The 15,479-nt window shown below is 41.3% G+C and overlaps 1 protein-coding gene across 3 annotated transcripts in view; it reads left to right on the top strand.

Moving 5' to 3' along the window:
• The window catches only part of ANTXRL (ANTXR like), a 66,772-nt gene extending 51,549 nt beyond the window's left edge, over positions 1-15,223 (top strand). Inside the window, exons 18-19 of one of the 3 annotated variants that reach the window (XM_075423336.1) lie at positions 9,242-9,357; positions 10,039-10,127. In XM_075423336.1, the coding sequence (XP_075279451.1) occupies positions 9,242-9,316 (75 nt within the window). In that variant the 3' untranslated portion in view covers positions 9,317-9,357; positions 10,039-10,127. Of the gene's footprint in view, positions 1-5,428; positions 5,490-9,241; positions 9,358-10,038 lie in introns of all 3 variants that reach the window. The other 2 variants (XM_075423337.1, XM_075423335.1) reach the window with 2 other exon arrangements.
• Positions 15,224-15,479: the final 256 nt, after the last annotated feature.

Raw genomic sequence — 15,479 nt, 5'->3', positions numbered from 1 at the left:
CATCAAGTCTAGAATCTTCATAAGTTTCTAAGCAACCGTTCTGTTTCTTAAATACAACATTTATTAAATTCTCTCTATTCTTCTGTCTTAGCAGAATTGTCCCTAGCTGGGTTCAGGTCCTGCTTGGTTTCAGGGTCATCTTGGGGTCATTGTCTGTCCTTTATCTTATTCTGTGAGTTCTGTTTGGTACAATCCTGAGAAAGACTTCAAGATGTTCTATTAAACTTACTCCTATTTCTATAATTTAACCTATTGACCTATGACATTAGTCTTGCTACACCTTCTTATTCTTATCTTAGATCAGTTGGTTTTTAACCCAACCATGATAAGGGGACAATTGAGAGCAGCATTCCATGATCATATGTTTTTTTAACACACCTGTATTCATACAATTTAATCTATGTTCTAGTTCTATGATTTTATTCTATTCTATAGTCATAATCAATCTTCTCTATAGTCAATCTCTAACAGGATACTTGAAATGGGTAGGAGAGTTCCATGTCAGGACTTTGGTTCTTGAGTTGCTTCCCTGGTGTGTTCATTCCCGGAAATAATAAGGTGGTTGTGTCCCAAGGAGTTCTTCCATCCAACTTAACATAGGAGCTTTTGGGGAAGAGGAGCTATTCTGTGTTTTGTAAATCTGTCAGCACTGATAATGAACTGTATGAGTCTCACAAGGATTTTCTTCTCTTGGTATAAGCACAGAGGAACCTGGGAACTGTGGGTTTACCGTGTACTTGCTCTAGGTAGCAGCAGAGCCATTTAGGGGACAGTTACCCAGAGATGGGTTGAGGATACTTGTATCTGTTTCCAGACTCTTAAAAAAGAGGAAGCTTGTCTGTGTGGTGGGCCAGGATCTTACATTTTCGGCTGAGGCAAGGAAAAATAATAACCATTTTCACCAGAAAACTCTCTGAGAGTCTCCAACATTATCTTATACCATAAGTGAGTAAAGAGCAATGTGCTCCTCTTCTGTGCATGCCAGAATCCCAGCTTGCTCCTGAAGACACAAACAATTCAGCCTGGAAAGCACAATGACACTTAATTACAGTTTGAGCAAGACCAATTATGATCCATTGTGGCCTAATTTGCTCGTCCCAGCAAGCCACCAATACCTCAAGGCTGAGCCTGTTGCACCCAGCAAATGTTTGTTGCTCTTGTTGCTGTGCTCCAAAGCCCTCCCCATTCTAGGTGATGGACAAATGCAATTTCCTTTTCCTTGAAAATGCTGAAGGAAAGAGAAAAATCTTTTGCAAACCAACCACTGTTGTGTTTTTCTTGAACCACGTTCTAGTCTGGTCAGCATACAAGTGTGGAAATGTGTGGTGCTGTAGTTAAAACAAGGGATGTGAGTCATGAGTCCTGAACTTGTAAATACCTTTTTTTCTTTTTTTTTTTTTTTTTTTTTCCTAAAGCTGCTGCATAACCTTGGGTAGATGACATGACCTGACAGTGGCTCTCCTCACTTCCTCCACTCTGGGTGCCTCGTCCATAAAAGCTGTCAGAAAAGAGAAAGGCAGTAAATTGTTTTTTGCGAGGACAGGTTTAGTTTAAAATATTTCTGTCAGATCTGGGTGGGATTTGGTCTGGCGTGACTGTACTTCGAGATCGGTACTGAATATAAAATATGCCTGATGCACCTTAACTTTGATTATGCCTTTTCTGTTCACTTTGCCACTTTGTCACCAAAAATCCAGGAATAAAACCTTGTAACACCAATGTAGTGTTCAGAGGCAGGCATTCTTTATTGCAGCGCTGGATGCACAGGGGATAATTCCACCGAACGTGCATACCTCCTACCTTTTACATGCAGTTTATATAGATCAAAAATATACATGTTTATTTTATTCATGCATATTCAGTATTATTCTTTTTGGCGATTGGTGTAAACTTTCTCGCTTCCTACGTAAATTGTTGTGCAGACTCAGTTACCCTCTTCTATCGTTTCTTTTTGAGTAGGTGGTATTACTTGAGTAGGGGGTCAGTGAGTCGGTGGTCGCGATCTCCCCCTGCCGGAATTACCTTGTACCTACTGGGCTCGCAAGCTTGGCAGTCCTGGTCAGTTTCTTCAGTCCGTTTCACAGAAACACACTCCATCATTTCTCTTGACAAAAACACAATTACCCACTATGGTTAGCGTTAACAGTTACGTAGAGAATAGACCCTCCGTTCCCAGACCTAATGTCCAGGTGGGTAGGGCTGTACAAGGGACATAGCAGCACTGTTCATGTTTATGGTCAACTGATTCCATCACCTTGGTTACAACTTCAGCTTTTTTAGGCCTTAGAATCAACAGGCTTTGTTATGGATCTGCGCTGTGTATTACTTCAGACACAACCTCAGCAAGGTCCGAGACGTGTTGTTTTGTGCATTCCTGCAAGATATCTTGTGACTCTGGCTGTTCTTTCAGGAGGTGTCTGTAGCCCATTGCTGCATTTTCCTCCTAAGGCAGGGTTGGAAACAACATGCATCTCCCTGCTGAATGGAGTGTGATACAAATTATTTGAATAGCCCTGTCTTCGATACTGGGATGAGTTCTCCATGTCACTTTCCTGTGTGCCTAAGCTGGAAAAGTGGTATCAGGCATGTAAGAGCTGGATGATGGGTATGCGCTCAGCACAAAGCACAAAAGACCCTTTTGCTGCAGGGTCCTGGACCTAGCTTAAAAGGCCAGTTTCCTTGGATGAGCTATTCCTCCTTTAGATTCCTCAGTATTGGCTGATTTCTGCAGGGCTGAGTTGGAAGTAATTCACTTCTCTTCAGTGTATTCCTGCACTGGTCTTCAAACTGACTGCTCCCAGAGGACCCATCCCTGCTTTCAAGCAGTGCCGTGCACAATTGGGACCGTGAAATGGGGGGTAGTGTCTGCAGATATGTGTGCCTTGGGAAGCTATCAGTACTTGATTGTAATCAACTCTTGGTATTCTCATTAAAGAAGCAGCAGTAGTCTGGAGTACTGCAGATATTAAGCTTACTGCAAAACAGTTCCTATCAGTATAGTAATTCCCTAATAGATCTGGACACCATTTTCCAGATGACTGTTTCTGTTTTGGCTAGAAGTTGCTTCTTTAGACGGTGTGTAAGTATCTTTTCATGTTAGTGGAATTAGCTGAAGTGGAAAAAATACCTTTGAAAAATTCTGAATATTGTCAATTTCTGTTTTGAAACACATTTTCCATCTGAAATGCAAAGAAAAGATGTTTTGAATTGAACAATTTGTGTGTCTCAAGTGAAATTTATTTTGACATATTTCTTCTGCCTGAAAAATGCAGGCTTTTGGTTGACTTTTGCACTTAGGAAGTGAACCTAAAAATTACTTTTATTGCTGCTGTTACGTGCGGTGCATGCCATGGGCCTGTTTGTGAGTTTGCGCTGGCAACCTACCTCCCTTGGCCCCTGGGGGATACCCTGGACTGGGTTATCACACCCTTGGTGTCAAAAGAAGAGCTCCTGTGTTCTCTCCTCCCTTCCCACCCCATAAATCCTACTTTCTCACCTATTTGGCTCCCATAGCCAGGGTGTCTGAGGCCATACTACGTTTCTGAAGAATTTCTTCTCCCACCCCTTTACAAAGCAAGGCTGGTCCCCCTTTGCCTCTGTGAGAGGGCCCCAGGCATCTCTGCTCTCACCTGGTCTTTCTGGGCAGTGATGTGGGCCAAGCCTCAGCTAAGCAAACACGTTTTACTCTGAATGTGTCAGTAGCCCAAGGCATTGCTTAGCTGTGTCTCGCTGTCACCATGTGCTCTGCTCCCAGCCTGTATGCAGCTATCTTCTCGTTTGTGACTTGGGCATCAGAGTTTATGAAGCAGGGATTAATTTTCTGTGCTGTGTCTCCCTGGTGCTCCACCAGTCAGCCAGTGACTGGGGCTTGTGGGTGCTTTGGTTAGGTTGCTAAACAGTAAGAGAAAAGACACAAAATTTGGTTATAATGGTATCTTTGTGGACTGTGTGAAGGATCCACACATGCCTCAGCTGCTTTTAAATACCACTACCCCTTCCTGGGTCAGGACACATGTCCTGTTTAAAATTTTGTTAGCTTCCACATCTTAAAGCTCAGTCTAATTCATTTTGCAGTGTGCAGCACATTGAGTGAGCCTAGTAAGCTTACGAGGGTACACCTTTTGACAGCACCACATCATTCATGCTCTGCTGTAAACAGAGTTTTCTGCTGCTGCTTGGATCATCCTTGTGCATTTGCATTTATCCTTTTGTAATTTTAAGTTTGACTTTATATAATGTACCTAAGGCCATAATAGGATCCTCACTGTTACAATATGCGTGATTCATACTCCACAATGCAGCGATTTCCTTCCCCTCCAATAACTCCATCACAGAAGGAGGGAGCAGAAGTGATACGAGTTTACTTATAAAGAGGCCATATAATTCACTGAATAAAGAATGGGCTGAACTGATTTTCCTTTTTAAAAGCAGCACTACAGAAAATAGTTGTTATAGTCTTATTGTTGGACACTGCCACTTTACTGGACCTTACTTTTAAAATCCTCCTCTCTTCAGTCAACCTCATTTTCTCTTATTTCTTCATAGTTTTAGGTTACCATCATTTTAGGCATCAATGCTGAGCTGCCAAACAGATCCCCAGAAAATTGTTATGACAAGAGAAGACTTACTAAACTGGAAGATATTTAAAGAGTCAGATTCTCATGAAAACAAATATTTTATGTTGATGATACATAATGTTTTGATTTGAGACCAAATAACTTAAAATGGCTACATATAAAAAATTAATTATAAGTTAATAAATTAATTGTTAATGATTAATGCAATAACCACAGTATAATTAATGGTGATGATTAAAATTTAATTGTTAAATAATATAATTAGAAAATAATTATAAATTACATATTTATTGACCTGACAGCATGATCAGCCACTGAACTGCTGATATGGGAATCTCTGACATTTCAGATACTTTACTTTTCAACAGGAGGACAATATCTGAGTCCCAAATGTATGAGTAGGAGTTAGTAAAAGTTGCTTGAATATGCCTGAAAACCAGGCAGGCTTAGGTTTTAAGTGACAAACTGTTTCAGTAGCTCACTAATTTCTAGCCTCTATGCTGCAGGGTAATCAGTGCAATTCCCAAGAAATCTGTGAAGGTTTTAATGAGCCGTGACATGTTCAGCACACAGTCAGCATGAAGCAGTGCAGTGTGAGGAAGCTTTTGGCAAAGGCTGAGGCACGTAGATTCTGGCTCCTGAGGAGCCAGCTGTTAATCCTGACATTTGCCCACGGAACTCAAATAGTGGGAACTCTCTACCACCTCCATTCAACTTGCTCTATAATAGTACTATATCCATAATCTACCTCATTCATAAATACATTTGCTGAACAAGTTTCCCATACTGCTGCTCTTTTAGGATACTTGGGGTAGGTGTTTCTGCTAAAACACTTTTGTTCTTTGTTAAAGGTAATCCCTGTCCTCTAATTTTTCTCAGATTCAACTTTTGCAAAAGTCACTGATCTTAAAGGTAAGTATCCCATTGGTTTCTGGACAGGTGGATCAAAACCTTCGCTTAGCTAAGGTGATTCTAACTTTTTGTAGATGCTCACTCTTGTGGTTTTGTAAGTAGCATAAAAATCTGAATCTAATCTTTCAAGTTTTAGAGTTCCACTTTTACACTGAACCTATCGATATATATTTAGGAAGTGAAGCTAAATGCTGATGAATCACGTCCATAGCAAGCTGGCAGAGTCATGCCAGTGACATCCGTGAACAAAACTGGGGAGAAAGGTGGCTACTCATTTGACCCTATGAAAACTATGTTCATTTCAGATTTCAGCATCCTTACCAGTTTTGACTGGGAGCTACTTTATTTTTTTGATTTGGAGGTCCAGTGTTTTGAGTTGGTCTGCTCAAACTTTAAAGGATTGATTTTATTTTAATCCATTCTAAAATGTAAAGGCAAGTATCATTTTCTTACAAAGTCAAAGACCAAGAAATTTCTGTAGACATTTAAGTGAAGCCAACTCTTCGGCAGTCAGATACCCCACTCTGCTAGTCAGAATTGCAGCACTGAGACTCCATAAGCAAAACAAAGAGTAAATGAAAACTCAAGCAAAATTTGTAACTGGAAAGATATCTTTTGTTAGGTTGACTAACGCAGCTAAAAATAAGAAACAGACGTACTTTTGTGTACACAAACACTCTGGTATACACAGAGACAAAACTGGATCTGATTTTTTTAAATAAATACCAACGCATGTATTAAAATGAACAGAGAAGAAGGACAGCTACTGGCAGATGGGGCAGATTTTTTAAATTATTTTTGCTAAAATGCTCTTAGTATCATGGGTGAAGAGAGTTGCCCATGGCGCTCTTGGAATTACCTGGATCCTTTTAACAGTTGTTCCTTTCCACCGAAAACTTGCTGAGTAGTAGCTAAAGATTTTGGGGGAACAAGTGCTGGGGAATGATGTACTGAGCACTATTATGAAAGTAGCCCAGAAACAAGATGTGGTGGCTTTCAAGAGGTTCCTCTCTTCCTTCTCGCCTTAAACCACACACAAAAACACATCCTAGGTAGTCGAGGAGGCATTGCCTAGAAGTACAAAGTGTCTGAATTGCACATGTGATTGTTACACTGGGATAAAAGCTGGAGTCGGGACAAGGGCAGATCCCGCTGCTACAGTATTTGTACTTTTTGAAAAGCCAATTTGGCAAGCAGCATAACAAGAGCCTAACAAATGGATGGACATATGGGGAGGCAAAATAATTGTGCATTAGGAAGACTGTGCAGATGTGAGCTGAAGTAAGGGTGAAACTCCATATGGTGCATTGCTGACCTTCAGTTGGTGCCTGAATGACGGTACGCAGTGTGGGTTGCACCATCTGACGGATACTGTGCTGGTAGCAGGGCTGAAACCAGACAGAACTGGATTTATGCAGATCATCTGCTTCCTAGAAAACAATGAAGCAGCTACCGACAGCTGTTGTGCCTGAGATTATCATGGTATTACTGCACCTTGCAACTCTGACACCTTCTCTAAAACAGTTGGTGTATACCATGCTTCTGGAGAAAAAATACTGTTACCACTACTAAAGTGCAGTTGTCTATTAATCCCCCTTAATCCACTGTGCAGGGAGAGCATAGGTTGAGTGTGCGGGATACCTGATTTCTGTCCGTGTTCTCTATGGTTTAGAAACCTTTATATGCCTTTGCAGAGGAAATTACTTAATTGTTTCAAACACAGCATATTAAAAATCCCGCGGTTAGCATGTTTGAGAAACACTGTGGATTTTTTTATAAACTAACCCCAAAGGGATGTGCATGTTAGGCAGAATAGCTGTGGCACTCTTATTAGAAAAGTGTGATGAGCAGAGGCCATAATTCTTCAACTTAGAAATCCTTTGATGAAATACAATTGATAAAGCCAAACTATGACCTATGATTTATTATCATTTGTTCCTCCCTTTCCCTTTTGGCTATAAATCCTAACATTGGCTTAGAGTTTGGCCTTATTTTATCAATGGCTGGTTGAAGTGCTCAGGAAGATTTGTTCCGGTATTGACCAGAGGTCTTTGATATATGAGATTGTAGGCTAACATCGGTAATCTTTTGTGAGGAATTGTCACGATACATACATTGATCATCCAAGCCTCTATCTGCCAGACTCTCCCCACCCATGTATTTTTCATGGCATAATGCGGCGCATGGCCTTTAGCTTACCCATCTGTCTGACAAATCAGTGAGTGTGGCAGAAACTGGCAGCAGTTTGACATCACCTATCACTTTAACTGAAGTGAAAGTAATACAAACAGATTTATGGGATCCCCTTTGATTATAGAGTATGAATATATTTGGAATTGATGTTTGAGGGGAGAGATACACAACAGAGAGGCAGGAAAAGCTTGTAGGCAAAAGTACTAGTGTTGGATTTGCAGCTTTACATTTACTATGAAGGAGATTGTTTCGTCCTTAATTTTTTCCCTCACCATATGGTGAATCTCATTTCTGCTTTTTTTTTTTTTTTTTTGTCCTGGGTGGTTATTTAGCTGTTCCAAATTTGTAGCTTTGTAAATATCAAGGCTGAGTTTTCTTAAATGTATTTGCAGTATAGCTGTTAAATATGTTCAATATATCTGTAACATTAATTGCATAGCAGTAAATATTGCTGAATTTCCAAGTGTGCTCTGAATACAGTGAAACACAGCAGAAGACAAATAGCTGACAAGGATGGCTGCTTGCTACAGTGTTGGTGAGGGCTTGAATTCTGTGATGGAGTAGAGCAAAGCATCGATTTGGTTTTTTTGATCCAATGGTTTATCTTTGTTGCGGAAGTAACCAAGACCTTGGCTTTTGCCCTCTGCCTCCATGCAAAGGCTCTGGCCCTAGCATAGTATTGCCTTGAACCAGGTTCATAACCAAAGCCTACTGTAATGAGCCTCGATTTTTGGAAAGGGGATTTTATTCTACTTATTGACACTGTTGTTTAAGTGTAGTGGTGAACTGTGATGGTGAAAGCTGGGACTGAGGACTACTGAGTATGTCTTATGTACAGGTAACAACACACCTATTCAAACAACTCTTGGCTACAGCTGAGCTCTTGAAGCCCTGAGCCATCCAATCCAAGTAAGTGGTAGGATGGTACCCTTTGGGCATTAGTACATTTACTGAACAATTTTCTGAGCTCTCTAGAGCTGACACAATCTTCTGTTGAGACGTTGCTTGCCTTTCTTCTGAGAAGCCATAGACTTAAGTGATTCGCTTCTTTTTAAAGAAATAGTTTTCATGAGCGAAGGTGCAGGCATTGGAAATGACTTAACAAAGCTGATAGTTGTGGTTCAGCTGTGATGGCCTTTGTCTGGTTTCCAGGGGAAATCGTGATTTGTGGGGTTGCCACCAAAACTCAGCCCATTCCCTAAACACCTTCAGAGTTTACTCATACCAGGTAGCACTGAGCTAGCAGTGATCTCTCACTGATGTAGATTCTTGTATTTCCTTGTTATCACAGCCATTGGTAGCTGTGGGGATCATGATCTACAGCTGCTTAGCTCTGAAATAAGCTTTTCTACATCTGGAGTCCCTCTTCTGAATTTTGCTTGGGGGATGTTGGCATAACCTTGAGCTGAATTTAGTTTATTGATTCTAGTGTGCAACCTAAATCTCTGGCTGTCATCAGCACTGTGGATCTGTGGGTCTTTCAAAACAGTGGAGGGAAGATGCCTTCTGGGACAGATATTTTCTAAACAAACCAGACAGGTTTTTTCCTTTTTCCCCAGCTAGTGTTTGCGTCGAAAATAGAGAAACCAGTAACACTCCCCTCTGTGCTGAACTGTACACACCATTTTCATTAGGATGATTGCTACGTGGAACAAAACAGGCCTGCTGTGCACAGGTAAAGGTGCTGGCAAATGGAGTTCATCACTAATGGTATGGGTACTTTCCAGCCCACAGTTACTTATTTGGAAACCACATCCCAGCTTCTGTAAATGGGCTGTTGGCAGTGTCACTCCTGCATTTTCAGGCAGTCTTCATCTCCAGCCTTTTTACATGATGATGAGAGGCCCTTTTGACTTCCAGGTGCAGGCTTCTGCCATGCCTGTGGCAGCTGGATGTTTGCATAAGCATCTCCCACATCCCTAGGTGAGGAGGTGGAGACAGTGATGCCGAGTGTTGCATCTCTTCACACAAGGTTGTGTCTGCAGGATTTCATGAGGTCTCCGCAGGAATAGTGGGGCAGTTTGTAAGAGAACTTTTAGGGGTGTCGTGTTAAAGGGAGTAAGGGGAATCTGATAAGCGGCAAAAGGAGAGCCCTCCCGTTGGGTCACGAGGTTCAGAGCAGACCCCCTTGCTTTCTAAACTCTCTCTCAGAGGAGAGTCTAGGTGCAGCTGGATCTACAGTTGCTTCCTTCACTGTTCTGTTAAACTGTCCTTATCCCGACCCAGGTGTTTTGCCTTTTTCTTCCAATTCTCCTTCCTGCCCCATGGGGGGGAGGGGTGATTAGAGCGGCTGCGTGGTCCTTTGTTGCTCACCAGGGCTAAACCGTGACAATAATGAATTTTTCTTTATCTCTAGGGAAGATGCATAAACTTCACTCGGGTGAAATCGGATGGAACCTCTGCCCCTTACAGCCCACGCCCGAAGTTGCCGCAGCGTGACAATGTTCCTCTCAACAACGCTCCAAAGAATCCTTCTCCTCCTGTGTCTCTGCAGCCCCCTGCCAGGCAGCCACCTCCTGGACCACCCCCATTGCGAGTCCCTCCTGGACCTCCTCCATCACGCCCGCCCCCGCAGCCCATGGCTTAGAGTGCAGCAAAACCCTCAGCAACAAAACATGTCTCTTTGCTGAACACGGCATATTTATTGAGTATTGGTTTACAGTTAAAGATATCAGAATTTGTTGCTGGTCAGCAAAAAAAGAAGGAAAAAAAAAAAAAAGAAAAACTGCCAAATGTCAATTTTAGTGTATGAATATATTTAAACCACACGTGCTGAGTAAACATTCAGTGGATAGATTCAGAGCTATGGGGTATAGCAACAAACCAAAATGATCATCTAGGTACAGTAGCAGCTTTTGTATGTATACATTTGAAGATCTATTTACACATGACATTTGTTTGACTTGGTATGTCAGATCATTCATGAATAACTTTAGCCGGTACACGTGCATCAGTTGTTTTGATAGCTGCCACCTGCAAGTTGGTTAAACACAGTTCATTGAGGAATTTGTTTTCTTTTCCCCAACAGTACTGCATCCAGATGTTAATATGGAACAATAATTGCAAAGATAACTTTCTGCCTTTAGTTCTGCAAGTGGAATTTCCATGAAAGTTTATAAGAAGGCTATAACAATAAGGAGGTAAGATGAGACTATGTGCCAATAATCTAGCAACAGTAATCTAGCATAGAAGAGGGATATCTTTTTCTCCTGAGAAAATCAGTTTCAAGCCTCCCATTTTTGCATATGTGCAGACTTGGTTGCATAGGATAACCACTGAAGGACACAGATATTGGTTCTAGAAATCCAAACCTTGAACAAGACCTGGGTTCAGATTTGTCCAAAGTTCAGAGGAATTTTACAAAAAACATTTTGTCTAGGTGTTTACTTTTCATTTACAGAGAACATGGTCCAAAATCAAGCAAATATACATGCAATTTGAGTGAGAATGCTGTAGTATGCAAACAGCATGTGTTATTTATATCAGCAGCATTGTTTATATCAGGGACTGATTCCATTGCTGTTTAATTAGATAAATTTCCTTTTGATCTTACTGCCAAGCAGAACACTCTTGTGATTCAAACATGAATTCCTCTATGAGTAGCAGTTTCTTTGACAGCCTAGATCCCACTGATATGTAACCTTGCAGTTTACCTGGTGTGATGTGTTAGTATGAGTTTTTATCTCTGTTTTATGTAATATGTGGCTAGAGGATTTCCCAAACGTTGTGACTGCTCGCCCATGACCTCAGTTCTGTATGTCATCAGAAACTGATGTGAGCACCCACACAGGGGTGGGAATTTGTGACGTGGGACTGTGGGACAGCCCATGAATAGTGTTCACTAAGCAATACCTGAGTGGGTTGTGCCCAGATCATTCCCTAGTGAATCAAAAATAATGCCTGAGCTTGCTTTTTCTCTACCACTACTTATCATATTGTATCAGAGAGGGTGGCTGCAAATCCCTATGCTGGTTCGCTTTGGCACTGGCTGTGTTACTAGGATAGTTGTAGAAATAATGTTTATGTTGCTTTATGACACAGCATATACCTATCTCTCCATCTGTGTGTAGGTGTGGGTGTGTAGCACATCACAGTAATTATTGGCACAGAAGTCCAAGATAAAACACTAACTGTATCATGCAGTTACTCCATATTTAAGACCTCTTCATGCAGTTGTTGGAGATATACAAGGTTGCACTGGTACAAATAGAAATAAGGCTTACTATTTCCAGTGAAAGTCCCACTTGCAGAATGCCATACCAAGCTCTCATCGGTCTGTGCTGATCCCTGTGACATGCCGTATGTATGCAGTTGAGACTGTCAAAGATAAACTTAAGAACCACAGAGCGTCTTTCTCCTATTGCACTGCTCTGCTGTCTTGAGTTATGCTTTTATCTCATGTATGTTGGTGCAGGTAGTGGAATCATGGTCGTGGGTGCCAGCTGGCCTTAGAGCTGTTCCTAATTTAGACCTGAGCCAGGAAAGCACTTCTGCATGCATTAAAATGTCCTGCAGGTCAAGAGGAACATCCCTATGCCCAAGTACTTTGCTGACCTGTGACTTAATTGTGATCAGAAAGGAGAATTGGGATGCACTCGGCCCTGTCCTTGTTCTTTTTAGTCACTTGAGTAGGGTCTGTGTAATTTGGTCCATAAGAATGGATTTCTGGGAGAGAGCAGTGTGTGTATATGTGTGTGCGCGTGTCTGTGTGTGGGAACTGTGTAGGTTTTTGATTGGTTCCTCTTCCTTTACAAAAATTGCTCAGAGAGTAGCACTCCTATGAATGGAAGGGCCTTTTGCAGCCAGTGCGACACACAGTCATCACTTATCTGTTTTTTTCAGTTGAAAGGTGAAACTAAAACATGTCTAGTTTTCCATTGCAGTTCTGGTGAAGCTCCACTTTTGACACCAGTGAAAGGGATTGGATGACTGCAGTGAAGAGGTAGGGACCTGCAAGTGGGAGAAGGTGCTTTACAAGCAGAGGTCATTGTCTGACATTATTTTGGTCATATGGAAGCCTATGTGAAATAAACTTGCTAGGTCTAAGACCAGTTGTAACGTGTACAGTAAGTTACTGTAAGTTGTAACAGTAGAACCTAACAGCTTCTCATGTTGGCTGTCTAAGAATAATGAGCCAACAAATGCTAACTAGGAATTGAAATGGCAGAGGGTAATAAAACCAATTCCCCTGCCAGGACAAAACATGGCTTTGGAGGTTTAGCTGCTTGTGGCAGTTGGGCAGACCACTGCTCTGCAGATGCCAAGTCTCTTATCAGCAGGCGGCGATGAGATTGAAACAATGGTGGAGCTCACAAACAATTTAACAATAAAATGGAAAACTTGCTTACAGAATTAGCATCTGCTAATAAACTTGAATTGATGGGTCAGGAGTAAACTTTAGGTAACGAAAAAGCCTGGGAGCCAGATTTTGTATTGTATTGCACCTGTACAGATCTTAAGAGGGGTCAGTAGAGTTGTTGCAGATTTGCATTGATGTTAATGTTGGTAGAATATGACTCATTTCCAGTGAGCATGGAGGTGTTAGCTTAGGGAGAGCTTCTTACAATCACACATCCAACATGCCGGTTGTTTTCAGTTGAGGGGAATATTCTACTTTGCTGAAGCAGCCAGTCTTGCGGAGATAACAGATACTAAGAATTCCTGCATAACTTGCAAGTGCAGTGAGGACAGGAGTGGTTTGGCCTTCCAGGTGATCAGATCCTTATACAGTAAAACAGGAAGCACCATGAATTTGAAAATTAGATTCAGCAGAAATGGAGTTCCCAGAATTTTCACTATATAAAATTAAGCATTTGGTGTGTAACTCAAGTTTTGGCTGCAGCTTCTGTGATGGGAGCACCACAGGTTTAGTTTGCTGGTAAAGCGGGAAGAAGAGAAAAAGTGAACCTGAACTGAATTGCCTTTGCAAGGGTGGGAGCAGTGAATATGCTGCCCTGGCTACAGAAAGGTCTTTTGGTTGTGTAGAAATGTACCCATTTGCAGTGATCTCAGGCACTGTAACAATGCAGTAGGAGAAACTGGTTGCTATTTTACTGTCTGTTGAGCTTGATCCTCACCTGGTGTAAATCAACATAGGCCAGCTGAAATCAAGGCAGTAATATTGGTGTCTGTCAGCTGAGAGCTGGCTCAAAACAGATGAAGGGACAAAATCCCTCTAACTGCCTTGATATTTCAATATTTGTTTTGGTATGCTTGTATGTCATTTGTGATGACAGTTACACTGCTAAGAAATGTCCTCATGTGGAATGATTCCCCTGTATTTTCCAGCACATAACATCATTTGAAACTTGCAAAAAGTGAGTATCTAATGCTTCCCCAAATCCAAGAGAAAAATGTGGGTTTGGGGGACCTTTGCTCACACTTAGCACAGATCTGAAAAGACACACGGCGCAAAGCAGTGGGGAGGGAAACCCCATGTGTTTAAAGCTGATACAGAACCACATCAATCAAAGCATACTTATGGCCATCTTTCAACCTCAGTGCATGTATTGCCATCTGTGGGAGTGGCCTGCAGAGCAGACGGTCCTAAATGTAAAAAGGAAAAAAAAAAGAAAGGAAAAGAATCAGCTCCTCATCTGACTGAGCGAGCATAACAATGAATGACATTATTTCATGAACTGTACCAGTTCAAATGCATGTGCACCTGGTGCTCCTAGTGGTTTTTACTCCTGTTGGTCTTTAGACAACATATCAATAATACGCTTTCTTTCTTTAATAGTTTGCTGTTTTTATTGTTGTTATTTTGTTTTGTTTTTTAAAAAAACACATTTCACTGAGAAAACAGCCCTACTTCTGTAAATATAGAGTTTAATTTGAAGGAGACAGCACACTTCTGGATGTTACTGCTGGACAGTTATTTATTAAAAGGGGCTTAAGGTGAATAAATACAGGTGGCTCAGGATACATGCATGCAAGTGTGATAATGCAGTATAGCAATTTCAGTTCTCTGTAGTTTTGGGGGAAGGGGAATTTTTGGGTCATCCTAGTTTGTTTAGAAGTTTGTTACTAATCTGATACTTTTGAATAATGCAATAGAGATTCCTAACATATAACTGTGCTTGAACAGCTGTGTAGATTATGACAGATTTTTCATTGGGGGGGAGGGGGTAGTGAAGAAGCAATGTTTTAGTTTCTAAGGGAAAAAATGTACTGTACTAAACTTTTTTTAGAAAAAGATGTGTGTGTTCAGAAACAGTGGGGGTATGGGCTGATAGACAGCCAGGCCGTGGAGATGAGGGACAGAGGAAGCAGTTGTATTTTTGAGGGACAAAGAAGTTTTACATGGGGGTGTGGGTTTGTTACTGGTACATGTGGTACAAATTTCCGTAACTGACATGCAGCTTCCATTTTATAATCATATAACCTTTATGCATTTTATACGCCTGCTCCATTTTTTTGATAAAACCTTGCAAATGTAATGCCTGCATGCATATGTGGGAGATGTAGCCAGAATCTTATAATCCAACGTGATGTAGTCTTAATGGATTCAAAATCAACAATAAAAGTGCTTACTGGTTAAACACTACAGAGAATTTCATTGCAGGGTCATTTTATGAGGAGATAAACTTGTCTGTACCTGGTTTCTAATAAGCTCAGCCATCTAATGGTCAGGAGGAGAACGTGGGGTTGGGCTGTCAGAATTCCCATCTCCAAATTGCTACTGGTTCATTATTTGACTAGAGACAAGGGTATGTTCTGTGCCTCAGTTTCCTGTTTCTAGCCTGAGAATTTCAATCTTTGCCTAATTCAAAGGTAAGCCATTGTTTGTTGGGAACC

This window comes from Opisthocomus hoazin, chromosome 6, assembly GCF_030867145.1.
Source record: "Opisthocomus hoazin isolate bOpiHoa1 chromosome 6, bOpiHoa1.hap1, whole genome shotgun sequence".
NCBI lineage: Eukaryota > Metazoa > Chordata > Aves > Opisthocomiformes > Opisthocomidae > Opisthocomus > Opisthocomus hoazin.
Note: the sequence above shows the minus strand (reverse complement) of the source record. Positions and strands in the feature narration are given on the sequence as shown.